This window comes from Fukomys damarensis, unplaced genomic scaffold (genome assembly GCF_012274545.1).
Source record: "Fukomys damarensis isolate Sample0158 unplaced genomic scaffold, DMR_v1.0_HiC HiC_scaffold_3, whole genome shotgun sequence".
NCBI lineage: Eukaryota > Metazoa > Chordata > Mammalia > Rodentia > Bathyergidae > Fukomys > Fukomys damarensis.
Genome location: NW_022900915.1, coordinates 22,367,888 through 22,383,463, shown reverse-complemented (window position 1 = coordinate 22,383,463; position 15,576 = coordinate 22,367,888). Strand labels below are relative to the sequence as shown.

Genomic DNA, 15,576 nt, shown 5'->3' with positions numbered 1-15,576 from the left:
ATTTCAGGTCAAATAAATTCTGCTATAGTTTTCGGCATTTATAATACACAAGAAAAATATTTTGGGGATGTTTATGATAAATGAGCTGTCGATAGTTAGAAGTTATGCTGCAGTGAGTTTTTTTAAAAAACTTTGAGCTATAGTTTACTATATAAGTCTTTTCTGTTGCTAATAATACCACAGATAAGGTGAGTTTATAAAGAAAAGAGGTTTATTTCAGCACAGGGTACCAGAGGTGAGAGGTGAAGGTGCCACGTGTGGTGAGATCTGGAGTAGTACAGGGCATCTCCTGGCGAGAGTCAGGTTGTGTGTGTACATATTTGTTTTTGGTCTCTCTCTTTCCTTTTAAAGCCAGCAGGATTCAATCATGAGTGCTTCCTTCTGATGACCTTATCCCACAGTTCCCCCTTCAGTTATATTAGTTAGATTATGTCTCTGCCTTTTCATTTTGCCTTTTTGTGTGTGTGCATGCCTATGTATGCCCTTCTGGCTATTGAACCCGGGGAGTGCTGAGCTACATCCCAGGCCATTTTTATGTATTTTGAGATAGGATCTTGCTAAATTGCCTAGGCTAGCCTCAAACTTGTGATAATCTTGCCTTCGCCTCCTGAGGTAGCAGGATTACAAATGTGCACCACCACCCCTGTCTAATCTCTATCCTAGTTAATACCTCACAGTGGTGATTAGATTAAAATTTGACGCATGAGGCTGTGGATGAATCCATAGCCAAAGCATAACCACACTCAGCATTCACATGCTAAAGAATTCATCCATTGAAACTATAGAGTTCGTTTGCTTTTAGTACATTCACAGAGTTGTAAAGCTGTTATTACAGTCAATCATTTTCATCATCACTAAAGAAAATATAGTTACCACTTGTCCCTCCCTATTTCTCCCCCAATTCACCAGCCCTAGTCAAGTGCTAAACTGTCTCTATTTCTAGATTTGGCTATTTCATATAGACAAGATGATATAATATGTGGTCTTTTGTGTCTGGATTCTTTGGCTCAGCAAAATATTTTCAAGGATAATCTATATTGTAGCCTGTATCAATACTTCATTCCTTTAAATTGCCAGATAATATCCCATTATATTAATATTATCATTTTTTATCCATCCACCAATTGATGAATATTTAGGTTATTTCCATTCTGTAGCTATTATGAGTAATGGTTGCTTCAAACATTCGTACACAAATTTTTATGTAGATTTTTTTTCAAATGAGATAACTGAGGATCTAACCTTCCAATTTCTTTGTACATGCTAAGCACATACTTTACCGCTGAGCACCACCCCAGGCCTCCGTAGAGATGTTTTTATGTCACTTGGGTATATACCCAGAAGTAGAGTGTCTGTGTCACATGATAACTTGTGTTTACCTTTTGAGGAACCGCTGCGCTATTTCCCATAGTGACTGTAGCATTTACATTTGCACTAGCAGGGTGTGAGCTTCAGTCTCAGTATAGTCTCTTCAACGTTTGTTATTATGTCTTTTTTGATTATAAATATTCTACTAGTGTGAATTACTATCTCATTGTACTTTTGCATTTTCCTAACGACTAACAGTATAGAACATCTTTTCAGGTGATTTAATGGACATTTGTGTTTCTTTAGAGGAAAGTGTATTCAAATCCTTTGATCATTTTAATTAGTTTATCTTATTATTATTTAAATTTAAATTTAATTTAATTTAATCTTTTTGGTACCGGAGATTGAACTCGGGACCTTGCACTTTTGAGACAGGCGGCAGCACCACTGAGCTAAATCTCCAGTCCTTATCTTTATTACTGAGGTATAAGAATTGGCCAGACATAGTGGTTCAAGCTGCACATGGAAGACTGAGGTAGGAGGCTTGCAATTTCAAGTGCAGCCTGAGGAACTTAGTGACTTAATGAGGCCTTACCTCAAAAAAGAAAAGGAGAATTATAAGAATTCCTTATATATTCCTGATAAAAGTCCTTATCAAATATGTGGTTTTCAAATATTTTTTCCCATTCTGTGTGTTGTCCTTTTACCGTTTTTGGTATTGGAGATTGAACTCAGGACCTTGCACTTGCCAGGCAGGCGTAGCACCACTGAGCTACATCCCTGGCCTCTTCTCTCACATTTTTTGATGATTCATCCACATTTTATTTGAAGCACAGAAATTTTAAATTTTTGTATTTTGAGACAAAGTCTTGTGCTTGGGTTGGACTGGAACTTGGAATTCACCGACCTCTGTTTCCCAAAGTGCTGGGGTTACAGGTATGCACCACTACTCCCAAAACCTTTTGTTATTATTCTGGCTCTCTTGCCTTATCATATATATTTTAGAATTCATTTGTTAACTTCTGCAAAAAAGCTAAGTGAGATAGTAATCTGGATTATGTTAAATCTGTAGATCAAATTGAGGGATTGCTGTCTTAATCACATCAGCCTTTTTCTGCCTTTGAACATGAGTCTTTTGATTTATTTACATTCAAAACATTCTACAGTTTTATAAATAATACAACTTTTGCATTTTCTTCAGTTTATTGCTCAGTCTTTTGTTCTTTTTTGATGCGGTTTTAAGTAGAATTTGTTTTTTAATTTCACTTTTGGATTGATGCAAGTGTTTACAAATATAATTTTGTGTAGTCATTTTATATTGTAATATTACTAATTCCATTTATTCTAGTAATTTTTATTGCATTCTTTAGGATTTTCAGTACACAAGATGATGTCATCTATAAATATAAATAGCTTTATTTCGTTATTTTTCATCCAAATATCTTTTTATTTATGTTGTAATTTTTTTTTGTATCAGGGATTGAACTCAGGATCTTGTGCTTGTGAGGCAGGTGCTGTGTGTTATTATAATATTTTGAACATCTAGTATACATTAACTAGAAGTCAACAAAGGAGTTGACATCTTTGTTGTAGTCTTTATCTTTGGGAGAAACTATTTGATAGTAGTGGTTATTTTTTTACCCTCAAAAGAATGGAGCATACTTGCTCTGAAGACTGATTTTTTTTTCCTTTTGCTGAAAGACTTCTTGTGTTTGTGTACACAGATATGTTCTGATTAGAAGGCTTACCTGTGCATTGTGGAGGACAAGCAGTGCCTTACAAAGATGGGGTTTGGGAGTGACCTGAAGAATTCGCATGAAGCTGTGTTAAAATTGCAAGACTGGGAATTACGATTACTGGAAACAGTGAAGAAATTTATGGCTCTGAGAATAAAAAGTGATAAAGAATATGCATCTACTTTACAGAACCTTTGTAATCAAGTTGATAAGGAATGTCCTCTCCAAATGAATTATGTCAGCAATGTATCCAAGGTAAGAAGCATTAATTTCATAATTTCTTTTATATAACTGTCCTTAAAATAGATCATACTATTGAAAGAGCATAAGAGTTTAGAGTGTTCTGAGTTTTCTGAGTACAGTTTCAGCTGCATCCTTGACATTATTCTATTTTTATTTTATTTTATTTTTAATTCAAAATACATTTTAATTTCCTGTTTGATTTCTTTGTGTGTTCTTTCAGTCTCATATTAATTTATAAATATTATTTCCAGATACTTGTTGTTGATTGTGAATTTAGTTCCACTATTTTCCAAGATCAAATTTTGTATAATAAAAGCTTTTAAATTTACGAATATTTCCTCTATAGCCCAGAATATGGTTTACCAAGGTAAATCTTTTATGTGACCTTGAAGTATATGTATTCTTTGTTGTTGATTGGAACATTCCTTAGATGACAGTAAAGATGGGATGATTGATAGTGGTGTTTTAAGTCTTTCATTTTAAAGTTAATCATATATATAATATATATATTTCATGTATAAACATCACATATATTATGTATACTATATGTATACATATGTGATTTTTTATGGAAGTAAAGAAATCACAAAAGTTGGAGAATCAGGAAAGCTGGTGATGTAGTTCAGTCTGTCTTTGTTAGGGGAACTGATGTTGTGACTCAGTGTGAGGCCAAAGGCCTAAGAATGTGGGAAGTTGTTGGTATAAGTACCAGAGTACAAAGGCTTAAAAACCTGAAGTGCTAATGTTGAGGGTGGAAGGAAATATTGGGAGGTAGAGAACTAGGTTCGTAGATGTCTTTGTTCTCAACCTGCTGGATCCTACCTGATTCTCCATTGTTCTCTGACAGTTTCTTTTTTTAAATTTAATTTTATTTATTTTATTTTTTTTCCTTTTTATTGAGTTTATTGGTACAATCTTTACTTGGCATAACAAGTGTTTCAGGCTCCTCTTGAAAGTTCCTTTCTATAGTCCTAGAATCAACTCTTTTTCCTTGGCTCCTAGTTCTTTTAGTGGAAGTTACTTTTGAGTATCCAACCAGTTTACTATGGAATCTTAGGGTTACAGTGTTTTGCAATTATAAGTAATGCTGCAGTAAAAGCCACTGTATAGATATATTTTTAATTATTTGTATTTTTAGGGTAAATTCTTGAAAGTGGGTTTTCTAGGTCAAAATATAAATATGCACGTGGTTTTGTTATAGTCCCAATATAAACATAAATTTTCCTACAGATTTCATGCCATTTTACATATTTATCAGAACTGTGTGATGCAGCAGGTTCCACTTACTCTGGGCAGTAGCGTATATTATCAGGCTTTTGAATTTTTGTTTATCTGATAGATAAGAAATTATATCTACTATGGCTTTAGTTTACATTTCTATACAAGTTAACTCAGTTAAATATCTTCTTATATATTCATGTTTAACAGTTTCTTCTTTTTGAAGACTTATTTTGTTCTATGGTGTAGATAATTTTACTGTTTTTATTTTTTTGGTACTGGAGGCTGAACACAGGACCTTCACACTGAACTATAGCCCTAGGCCTTTTTATTTTTTATTTTGAGACAGTATCTTTCTAGTTTCAACACAACTGTTGTACTAGGAAAAAAACTGAGTTTTTTGTAAAGATCTTATTTATTGGATTAAGTATGAAATGAAGGCAGAAAACCATACCTACCCAGGTGAACCAAGCTGTTTAAGAATATATTTGAGACACACTCTTTAGTCTTACTGGCTAGCATTGTTTACTCTTTTTTTATGAGTCACTGTCATCCACATGTGGTGTTGCAAGTTTTTGTTCAATTGCAGATAATTTTTCTACCACTTTATAGTAATTCACAAATTTTAACCATTTTAAAAACTACTTTGACAAGCAGATTTGGGGTCTTTTCATGTATTTTTAAGTCATTTAATGTGTGTGAAATTGTACAGTGTTAAGCTTCCTTCCTTTTTTATGTATCTTTGATTATTTTTGAGTGTTATACTACTAACTTTATTTGGCTATAGGCCCTATGCTTTTGCTATATGATTTTGTACAACCCAGTGATTATTAGGAGCATAAATGTTTTATTATAGTAGAACTTGAACATTAGAATTAGTTGGGGAGTTTTAAAATACTGATGCCTGGACCCCATCAAAAGCTATTTAATCAGAATCCCTGGTTATGGGGCTTAATAATTGGTATTTCTGAAAGGCTCCCAGTTGTTTTTTATTGCACTAGAATTGTGACTTTGGAGTAGGGAAACTGTGAAGTTTGAAGAAAATACAGAAAAAGAGGCTCTTCTGAGAAGAGTGTATCTCAAGTTTTCTTTACACTTGCAGTGGAGTCTTTGAAAACCTCACATTTGGAAATTTAATGAGTTGTTTTCTGAATTTCTATATTCCATAAAGAATTAAGAGACTCTAACATTCTTCTTATGTAATAGGCAAACTCAGAATAAAAACTGTTGCTTCAGAGAACCATTTATTTTGAGCTACTGTGCAGTGCAGAAACTATGCATTCTTCATGGAATTTTAATGCTGCATTTAAAAACATTCAGGCATGAAGAAAGAAAACAACTAGTTGGAGAATATAGTCTGTAGCAAAATGCTATTTATGACAACTCTTATTTAGGTATTTTTCAAGCTTGAGTCATCTTGTTGATTATTTTCAATGCTTTACTGTAATTATAGCTCCACTAGTAGTTTGTTTTTTTACTGTGTTCCAGAATACATACTTTTTGGTGCAATGAACACAGAGCACTTAAATTACTACCTGTTTATAGAATATTGATTTTTACTTCACTATACATTTGTTTGGTTCAAAGGTAGAAGGCAAGAAAGGACACGATGTACTTTTCTAAGTGATACCTATTTCCCTTTATATGTAGCTTTTCCTTTTTATAAAAATTGAACATAGGGCCGGTGATTTAGTTCAGTGGTGCTGCCATGCTACCTCCTTTTCAAGTGCAAGGTCCTGAGTTCGATCTCCAGTACAAAAAAACAAACAAACCAACAAACAAAAAAACACTCAAAAAATTGAACATACTTTACTTTCTTTATATCATGTAGACATCCTTGCATACCCAGTACTGTTGACCTCTTTTTGTTTGCTAAGCATAAAATAGGAATTTTAAGATTCAATTATTTTATAAAGCTAAAATGCTATTTATTACATACCTGACCTACTTTTTGGAGAAGAAAATTTCTTTAAATTGAATAATTCTTTTTATTGTCAAAAAGTGTAGCATTTTTCTAGGGACCATTTATTTTTATTATAGTATAGCAGCATTAAAGTCAAATTTAAAAACTAAAAACCATTTAAATGATAAATTTTATGTAAAAACAATTTGTTTGTTTTTGGTACCAGGGATCGAACTCAGGAGCTTGTGCTTGCAAAGCTGTTGGCGGAACCACTGAGCTAAATCCCTGGCCCTAAAAGCAGTATTTTCACGATGTAATATTAATATTCAATATACAACTCAGAATTCTGAAAAATGAATTTAAAAATCTCAAACCAATAATTTATTTCTCGGGGCATAGGAAAATGTGTGCTCTTGAAGTGTTTTTTCTTTTTCTTTTTTTTTTACAGTACAGTTACATTCATTGTTGGGATCCTGCACCTCTACATGACAGGTCTTGGTTCTCCTTTTTTCCCCTTGTCCCTGCCCTCCCTTTACTCCCTTCTCCCTTCCCCATCTACAAGCACTTTATTTCCATCTTTTCTTTATCTCACATTTTTTTCTTTTCCCTTATTACCCTTCCCCTTCCTATCCCACCTTCCTTACACCTTTAGCTTTCTTCCCATTTCACAATGTCAGTAATCTTATTAAGATCTTATGTATTATTGCAGTTTATTCACACGAGAGAAACTATTCGGTATTTACATATGTGTGACTTATTTATTTCACTTAGGAGTATATCTTCAAAATGTATCCATTTTCCTATGAATGAATCTATTTTCTCGTTCTTTATGGCAGAGTAATATTCCATTTTATAGAAAAACCACATCTTCTTTATCCAGGTTCCAAATGATGGGCAAATGGGCTGTTTCCAAGTTTTAGCTATTACAAACTAAATCTTTTTTCTTAAAGTAGTCCTATTTTTAATTGTCTAGTGTGATATTAGGGTGAGTTGGATAAGCTGATTTACTTCTCAATTCTTCTAATTATGAAGATTCAAGGGATGAACTGTTATTTTAGTTAGAGACTCAGTTTTGGTGAAAGGCCTGTTTTATGTCTATAGCTTCTAATAAAGCATATCATATCAGTAATATTGTACTACTCTTGGTCTAGAAGGACTTTTTCACTTGGATGTACTCATGCTACAAGTAGGTGACCTAAAGGGAGCAGATAGTGTTTGATTTTTAGCCTCTATTTTAATGATAATGTGCTGAATTAAAGAGTAAAGGTCACTGTATAATTTGTACCAGTTTTAAAGGTATTTTCATCAGGTTAGTTTAGACAGTTGTTCTAAAAGCTGCCTTTAGATATAAGGTCCCTTTTATTCCCTTTGTTTCTTACCTGGCAAACATCAAGTTGTAACTGGTCTAGCAAATTTAAGAGATAAATTTGTGTTTGCAGCTGAGCTCTTCCTTTGTTAGCTATGTGATCTTGAACAGATTATTTAATCTCTAATATAATTTCTACATTAATGAGGTGAAAATATGCCTCATCGAAGTAGTAAAAGTATTTGTAAATAAGAAAAAGCCAGTGAATTGGCAGAAGGCAGATAGTATTAGAGAGGAGGAGCAGAAAGTCATTTAGGTAAGTGAAGCTAGCTTTATAGCAACCATTTCTGTTACGACAATTTTGAAGATGCTTCACCAATAAGTACTTTCCTATATATAAAGAAGCTATCTCTGCAGGATTCTATTTATCCTCCTATGGAGTAACTTCACAGTCTTAGATCTTAAGCCAGAAAAATATGGTTTTGCTGGTAAATAAAACAACTTGCAGATCCTGCCCTCATAACTAATATCCTTTAAAATTATAAAAAGATCTTCTAAAAGAGGAAAGAATATACCTAGCAGGGCTTCCTAGGGCAAATCTTTGCCCAGAGGGACTGCCCTACCCACTGCAGGACTAGCCCAGTGATAGCGGACTGAAATCCAGGAAAAATAAGGTACCTTCATTGCATCTGCCTGAAGCAAGGAGTTATTGGCAGACTTAAAAGAAAGCAAGAAAACAGTGTAGATATATGATTCCTATGGACTAAACAGTAGTATGTGGCTGTGATACCAAAGGAGCTGAAGACTAAAACAACTGTGTTAATTATCATTCCCGAATGACAGCTCTTCCATTATTAATGAAAAGTTCACGTGAGGTTTCTATTCTTAGTAGATTGCAGCTTGAAGACTTTGAATTTAGAATCTTAGAGTTTGATAAGCGCCTTTAAACAGTAAGTAACGTATAATGATAATAACACTGAACTAAGAGATGGGCTTCTAACCCATCTTGAATTATTTGTGGAAGTATTGCCACTGAAAGAGATCTTTTTCCTGAGTCATATTGCAAAGTCACACAAGACAACATAAATTTTCTCCAGTTTTCCCTACAAATAACAAAATAGGAAAATCTGATTACAAGAATATATTTTATGAGGAAAACTGTTTCTTAAAACTGTGTTTTCAGTTACAGCTATGACTGATTAGGAGGAAAGAACCAAATTTAAGACCTGATAATTTTTATAAGCAAAGAAAATGTATACATAAGGTAAAATTCTGGTTAGTGTTTAAAAATGTTTTATAGGAATCTCTTTACAAGTATAGAAACTAAGGCACAGAAACTTAAACATGTTTAGGTTCAAGTCTGAATTTAGCTTTAAAAGAGTTGAGTTAGAAAGGAGTAATGGAATTCATCAACTCCACATCTTGTTTCTGTGTTGTACAGGACCCAAGTGCAGAAAACAGTATTAATTTGATAAAACTTCAGGGAAATGGTGTGTCCCATGTGTGTGGCCTCGTTCATTTTTGCCTAATGCAAAAGCAGAGCTTTAATTTTTATTTCTCTAGAAATTATTTGAGGAGTTTAAGAGCAAATTAGATAAGGGTAGTAGATAGCAGGTTAGGTTGGGGGGCCAATGAGTGACGATTTGTTTTTTAAAGAAAAGTTGAAGCTAGGAGGGGTGGTGTGTTCCTGCAATCCAGGCTGCCCAGGATGCTGAGGTAGGAGCATTCCAAGTTCAAATCAGTCTGTGTAATATAGCAAGATCCTGTCTCAAGAATAAAATAAGAATATCTGGAGGTGCAGCTCAATGGTTGAGCACTTACCAAGCTCATGAAAGGTCTTGGATTTAATCCCCAGTACCTGAAAAAAAAAAAAAAAAAAAGAGCTGAAGAAGCTAATGAAGGAGAGTTTTGGGATACAGGAAGAGGAATATAACCCAACAATTTCCATAGGCCATGAAAAGGGAATGTGGATATAGCAGGGCTAACAAGAACATCACAAAGAGCAAGTGAGAAAGAGGTAAATACCTCTCTTCTTTCTCTTTCTTGCCCTTATCCTTATCTTCTCCCTTACAAAAGCATTTCACAATTAAAAATGACCAGTATGTGTCCTCAAAACTTATTTATATCTATTTAAAACATATTACAGTGTATCAAAAATAAGATTGACAAATTAGAACTTGATGAGTATAGACTGTGGCTAAGAATTTGCTTCTTTTAGGTTGTAGGTTTAGAGTCGTAAGAAATTTTGATTTATGATTTCATTGGAATTTTATAGAAAAGGAATTTTATTCATTTACATTAAAAGTAATAGAATAGGAAATTATTTTTATAATATTTGAAACTTTCTTGTCTGTTTTTTTTAACATGGATCCTTCCTACTATGATAGTCTCTAGTAATTCTCAATAAAATTTGAAAACCTATAGTGAAAAGCATTCTTCTGTCCCTTTTTTTTTCAGTGTGTAGAGGTTAGCAGGTCTAGTGAGTAACAAATGACTTATTCTTCTAGCAATCTCTTTGTGGCCCTTTGTCCCAACCCCACCATTATTGTCTCCGCTATTGAGGCAATGTGTTGTGCTGCCTAGAACTAATGCTGTTTATTAGGAAAAGAGAAAACTGTAGATAGAAATCCAGAGAATACCAGTATTTATGACACAGGAAGCTGCAGAAGAGCAGGTACCAAAGATTGAGAAAAAAATTTAAGAAAGGGAAACAAAACAGAACAGAGCAAAACAAGCCAGCAATGTGAAACATAAGAAAGAAAGCCATGCAAGCCAGAAAAGAAGGCAGTTTCAGAAAGAAGTGAGTCACCAGGATCAGATGCCGCAGAGCGACAGGTTAAGATGAAGGAGGGAAAATGTCTGTTCTTTTGACCTTTAGGAATTGGTGACCTTATTGGGGCATTAGAATGGTGTGCACAGAGCATGATGTTAGTGTGTTGGAAAACAAATGAATAGTGTAAGCGTGGACTCTCAAAAGCTCTTTAATCCTTTTCCCAGCATTTTTCCTAGTCTCTGACTATTGAATTTCGAAGCACTTATAGTTGAAGTTGATGATGTTAAATACAAAGCTCTCATAGTTTATTGCACAATTGCCAAAGTCCTGCCATTTTATATTAATGTAATTTTATATATATATAAAGCCAAATATAAAGCTTTTGAAGTCTTAAAATCACAGTTAAATGGGAGCTTCTAATATAAATGCACATTTCCTTCCCTCCCGCCCTCCCTTCCTTCTTTCCTCTTTTTTCCACGTTTGCCTCTCAAAATGAATACATTCATCATTTATCTTGGGGAATCTTATCTATCTATCTCTTTATTTATCTGTCTCTCCATCTATCACATTTTAATCATTTTTACTTCCCTTTTCCCTCCCCTCATTATCTCTCACCATTCCAAGATCTCCTTCCCATATCTACAAAGTCTACTTCCTGTTTCCAGTCATCTCTATTTTCTTTTGCGATTTATTTATTTGGTACCAGGGATAGAACTTAGGACCTTGTGCTTGAGAGGCAGGCACAATACCACTGAGCTAAATCCCTGGCCCTTTACACTTTTTATTTAAGAGAAACTATATTTAATTTCCTGTATCTGATTTATTTCGTTTGGCATTGTGATCTCCAAATGCATCCATTTACCTACAAATGACTCAAATTTTTCTTTCTGTATCCATTTGTTGTTGGGCATATCCAAGATTTAGATATTGTGAGTTGTGCTGCTCTAAACTTGGATATCACTCTAATGTGATGTCTTTAACTCTTTTGGGAAGATACCCTGAAGAAGTAGAGTTGGGTCAAATGCAATTTCTATTTTTTTTTTGTTTTGAGGAATCACTGTACTGAATTCCATAGTAGTTACACTAGTTTATATCCCAGCCAACACCATAGAAAGGTTCCCTTTCCCTACCACCTTGCCAGCATTTATTGTTGTTTGAGTTCATTATGATAGCCATTTTTTTTTGGAATAAGATGGAATCTCATTGTTGTTTTGATTTGTATTTCTGTAAATGGCCAAATATGCTCAACATTTTTTCTTCTTTTTTTGGTACCCGGAATCCAACTTAGGGCCTCGTGCTTGCTAGGCAGGAGCTGTGCCTCTGAGCTACATCCTTGGCCTGAACTTTTTTTTTTTTATGTACTCTTTGGCCATTTGTACTTTTTGAGATATGTCTATTAATTTCAGTTGACCATTTTGGGGGAACCTTTAAAAGAAATGCTAATTTTCTTTCTTCTTCTTTTTTTTTTAAAGTCTTGGCTACTTATGATTCATCACACTGAACAACTTAGTAGGATAATGAAGACACATGCAGAGGACCTAAACTCTGGGCCCTTACATAGGCTCACCATGATGATCAAGGACAAGCAACAGGTGAAGAAGAGTTATATAGGTGTTCATCAGCAAATAGAAGCAGAGATGATCAAGGTTTGTCATTCCATATTGAATTTTAAAATTTAGTTCACTGAATATTTTATCTTTTGTGACTTTTAAAAATATTTATCATTTACTCATAAGAAGTTTGGTGACTGACATATAAATATGGAATCTTTTGGGTGTATATGTGTGTGGTTATACTGGGGATTGAATCAGTCCTGGGCTTTTGCACTAATCTGCATCACCCTTTTTATTTTTTATATTGAGATGGTGTTTCACTATGTTGCACAGGCTGGGTAGGACCCTGAAGTCTTCCTGCCTTAGCCTTTTGGAGTGCTGAGATTACAGCACTTATCTTATGATATCTTATTGTCTTATTATACTTATGAAATCTTATTATCTTATTTTTATATATAAAATATTACTGATCATATATCATTCTATACACCTAAGAAAAAAATGTTACCAGTTGAGCTATTACATAGTACTTTAAAAAATTATATAGTTTTAATTAATTTAAATATATATATATAGGGCTGGGGATTTAGCTCAGCGGTTCAGTGACCTGCCTTGTAGGCACAAGGACCTGAGTTCAATCCCTGGTACCAACCCCCCCCAAATATAAAATAATTTAATAAAATTATATACTTTAAAAGTTATAAAATTATATATATTTAATTTGTTTATTGAAATAATCCTTTAGCCTTCAAAAAATTAAATATGTAATACTATGCATAAATAAAATTAAGCAAAATAATTAAGGTATTTCTAGTTTTTATACTTAAAGATTATTTCTTCTGACAATTTAAAACTTTTTATTACAGAATTTTACAAGTGTACAAAAGAAAAAATAGTACCATGACGTTCTTTCTATCTAACCATTACTTAAAAAATTCACTTTAATTTTTCCTGTTGTCCCACTCACTTTTTTACATTGGATCACTTTAAAGAAAATCTCAACTATTATTTTGCCCATAAATATTTTAGTATGTTTTGCTAAAAAAGAATTCTTTAAAAAATTACTCCATTATCATTAATCTAATTAAAATGACAATAATTCTTTAGTGTTATTAAATACCCTATCTTTAAATGGTTGTCATTTAAATGTTGTTTACTATTGCTTTCTTTGAATCAGGATCCAAACATGGTCCATACATTGCATTTGAGTAATTTTCTTTTAATCTTTAGGTTTTCTTCTTGGATTATTTTTTTAAAGATCATTTATTTGTTGAAAATCTAGATAATTTGCTTTGTAGCATTGAAATTCCTTGAGTTTGGATTTTATCATTTCATGATGTGATTTTTCATTTTCCTCCATCTTTTATTTTTCCTGTTAAGTGGAAAATAGATCCATAAGTTTGAGGAGATTCTGGCTGTTTATTTTGGACAAGAATATGTCATAGGTGGTAGTGAGTACTTGCTGGTGCTTTATGTTGAAAGTTATATAGTGCCCACTTTATTTTTTTGCGAGGCTAAACTTCACTATTAGGTCTGTGCTGTTGGCTAGACCACTTTTCTTTATGCCTCTCTTTCTGTCCCTCCCCTTCCCTCCCCTCCCCTTCCCTTCCTTCCCCCCACTCTCTATGTTGGGGATTGAGCTCAGGAACTTCATACTGACCTATATCCCCAGCCCTTTTTTATTCATTTAAAAAATTTAGTGGCCAGGTGTTACTATGTCATTAAATTGCCTAGGCTGTGTTTGAAATTAAGTTCCAAAAAGCTTTCTATTAGTCTTTTACCTAATAATTTTAGAAGCTGTTGATGTGTAGTACTTAGACCCATTCTTTTATTTAAATTATTACAATGTTTGTGTAATATTTTACTTTCATCATTTTCTACATTTATCTATTTTCTAAAACAAGTTAACTTTTCTGTGAAGAATAATTTTCCTATAACAACTCTTTGGTTTCATGAACTACAGTTCATTTAGGAAAAGCCAGATAATTGCTTGTTTTTTCTAATTAATTTGTCAATTAACTTTGTCTAATCAGTTTCTTAGGTTTTGGAATAATGAATTGGTTCTTCAGCATTTCAGAATTAACCAATGGGTTTTTTCTTGAAAGAATGATTTAAACTCATTTTTTGTTTTATTTACAGAGTTATGATCTGTGCTATCATGAACATTTGTGGTACAGAATTCTTTTTTTTTTTCCTTCTTATTGTGTCTATTGGTACAATCTAGGTGTACAATACAGTTACATTCATTATTGGGATCCTGTACCTTTACATGACAGGTCTTGATTCTCATTTTTTCCCCTTGTCCCTGCCCTCCCTTCACCCCCTCCTCCCCTCCCCAGTTACAAACACTTTAATTCCATTTTTTCAATTTCTCATATTTTTTTCTCTCCCTTATTACCTTTCCCCCACCCTTCCCACTTTCCCTACACCTTTAGTCCTTTACTTCCCATTTCACATTATTAATTATCTCATTAGGATCTTGTGTACTATTATAGTTTTTCACACCAGAGAAACTATTCGGTATTTCAATTGTGATACAGAATTAATTCTTAAGCAATTAGTCTCAGTTTTTTTCCTGGTTGTTGGTGCCTCTTTTGAAAATTTTTGATGTTTTCTCTTGCTCAGTCTTCTTAGAAGGCATTTCAGAAGATTTACAGACTTCTGGGAGTCATTTTTAATTTAAATTGTATTTAAATACCTTTTGACTATCAAGTCAAGGAGTTACATTTGTTTATTCCACATAAACAATAGCCAAATTTATGCATGTTGTGTGTGAACCCTGTTATGAGTGCTACCTGGCCAGCAGTGTTCATCTTTGTAAATGGGATGCATCCTCTTTACAGAGATGTTAAAAAAAATGCAAATTATAACTGGTGAAATAGGATTACTCAGTTACTATTAGAAAACCTAAATTATAATAAAATAACTTTAATTTTTAATGATAGAAAGTATTTCTAACATTGTAAATTAATAGCCTTTAAATTTTATTATTTGAGGCCTTTTTAAAAATATATTATGCGTCCTTTAGCAATGGAAGTTTAAAACCACCTAGCTGACAGAGACAGTGATAGATAAAGGCATAGGAGCAGGTGACAAGAGCCAGGAGGTGGGGGGCCTTCTCCAGGCTATAAAAGGCAAGGTGGTCCCCTGGGCCTTCATGGCAGGGGGATGAGCACTGAGCAGGTCCCCACGTTGTTACCTAAATGGGTATCAGGGAAATTCTTTCCAGGCTGTTGGTGTCCTGAAATAGAACTGGATCAGGCACACAGAAAAGCTAGCAGGGATGTACATTTATTGAGAGTGGAAAAGAAGTACATTCTGCAGAGTGAAAATGGGCTGTCAGCAGACTCACAGTGGCCACTTGGATAAGGAAAAGGAGGATTTTCTATCTAGAATTAATGGATTGGCTTCTCCCTTATGCAAATAAGGCACTTGGACGGTTGTCCTATGAGAGACTAACTTGGCCCAGTGACAGATTTAAATTGTCCTATCAGTATTGAAGACTTGGTTTGTAAAGGAAGAATTGAAAATAGCAG

The 15,576-nt window shown here is 33.7% G+C and overlaps 1 protein-coding gene across 1 annotated transcript in view; it reads left to right on the top strand.

The window, feature by feature from the left end:
* Positions 1 to 15,576, top strand: part of Fer (FER tyrosine kinase) — a 360,047-nt gene that overhangs the window by 35,850 nt on the left and 308,621 nt on the right. The window contains exons 3-4 of the mRNA XM_033767413.1: positions 3,033 to 3,299; positions 11,960 to 12,133. Coding sequence (XP_033623304.1) covers positions 3,093 to 3,299; positions 11,960 to 12,133 — 381 coding nt within the window. The 5' untranslated portion in view covers positions 3,033 to 3,092. The remainder of the gene's footprint in view (positions 1 to 3,032; positions 3,300 to 11,959; positions 12,134 to 15,576) is intronic.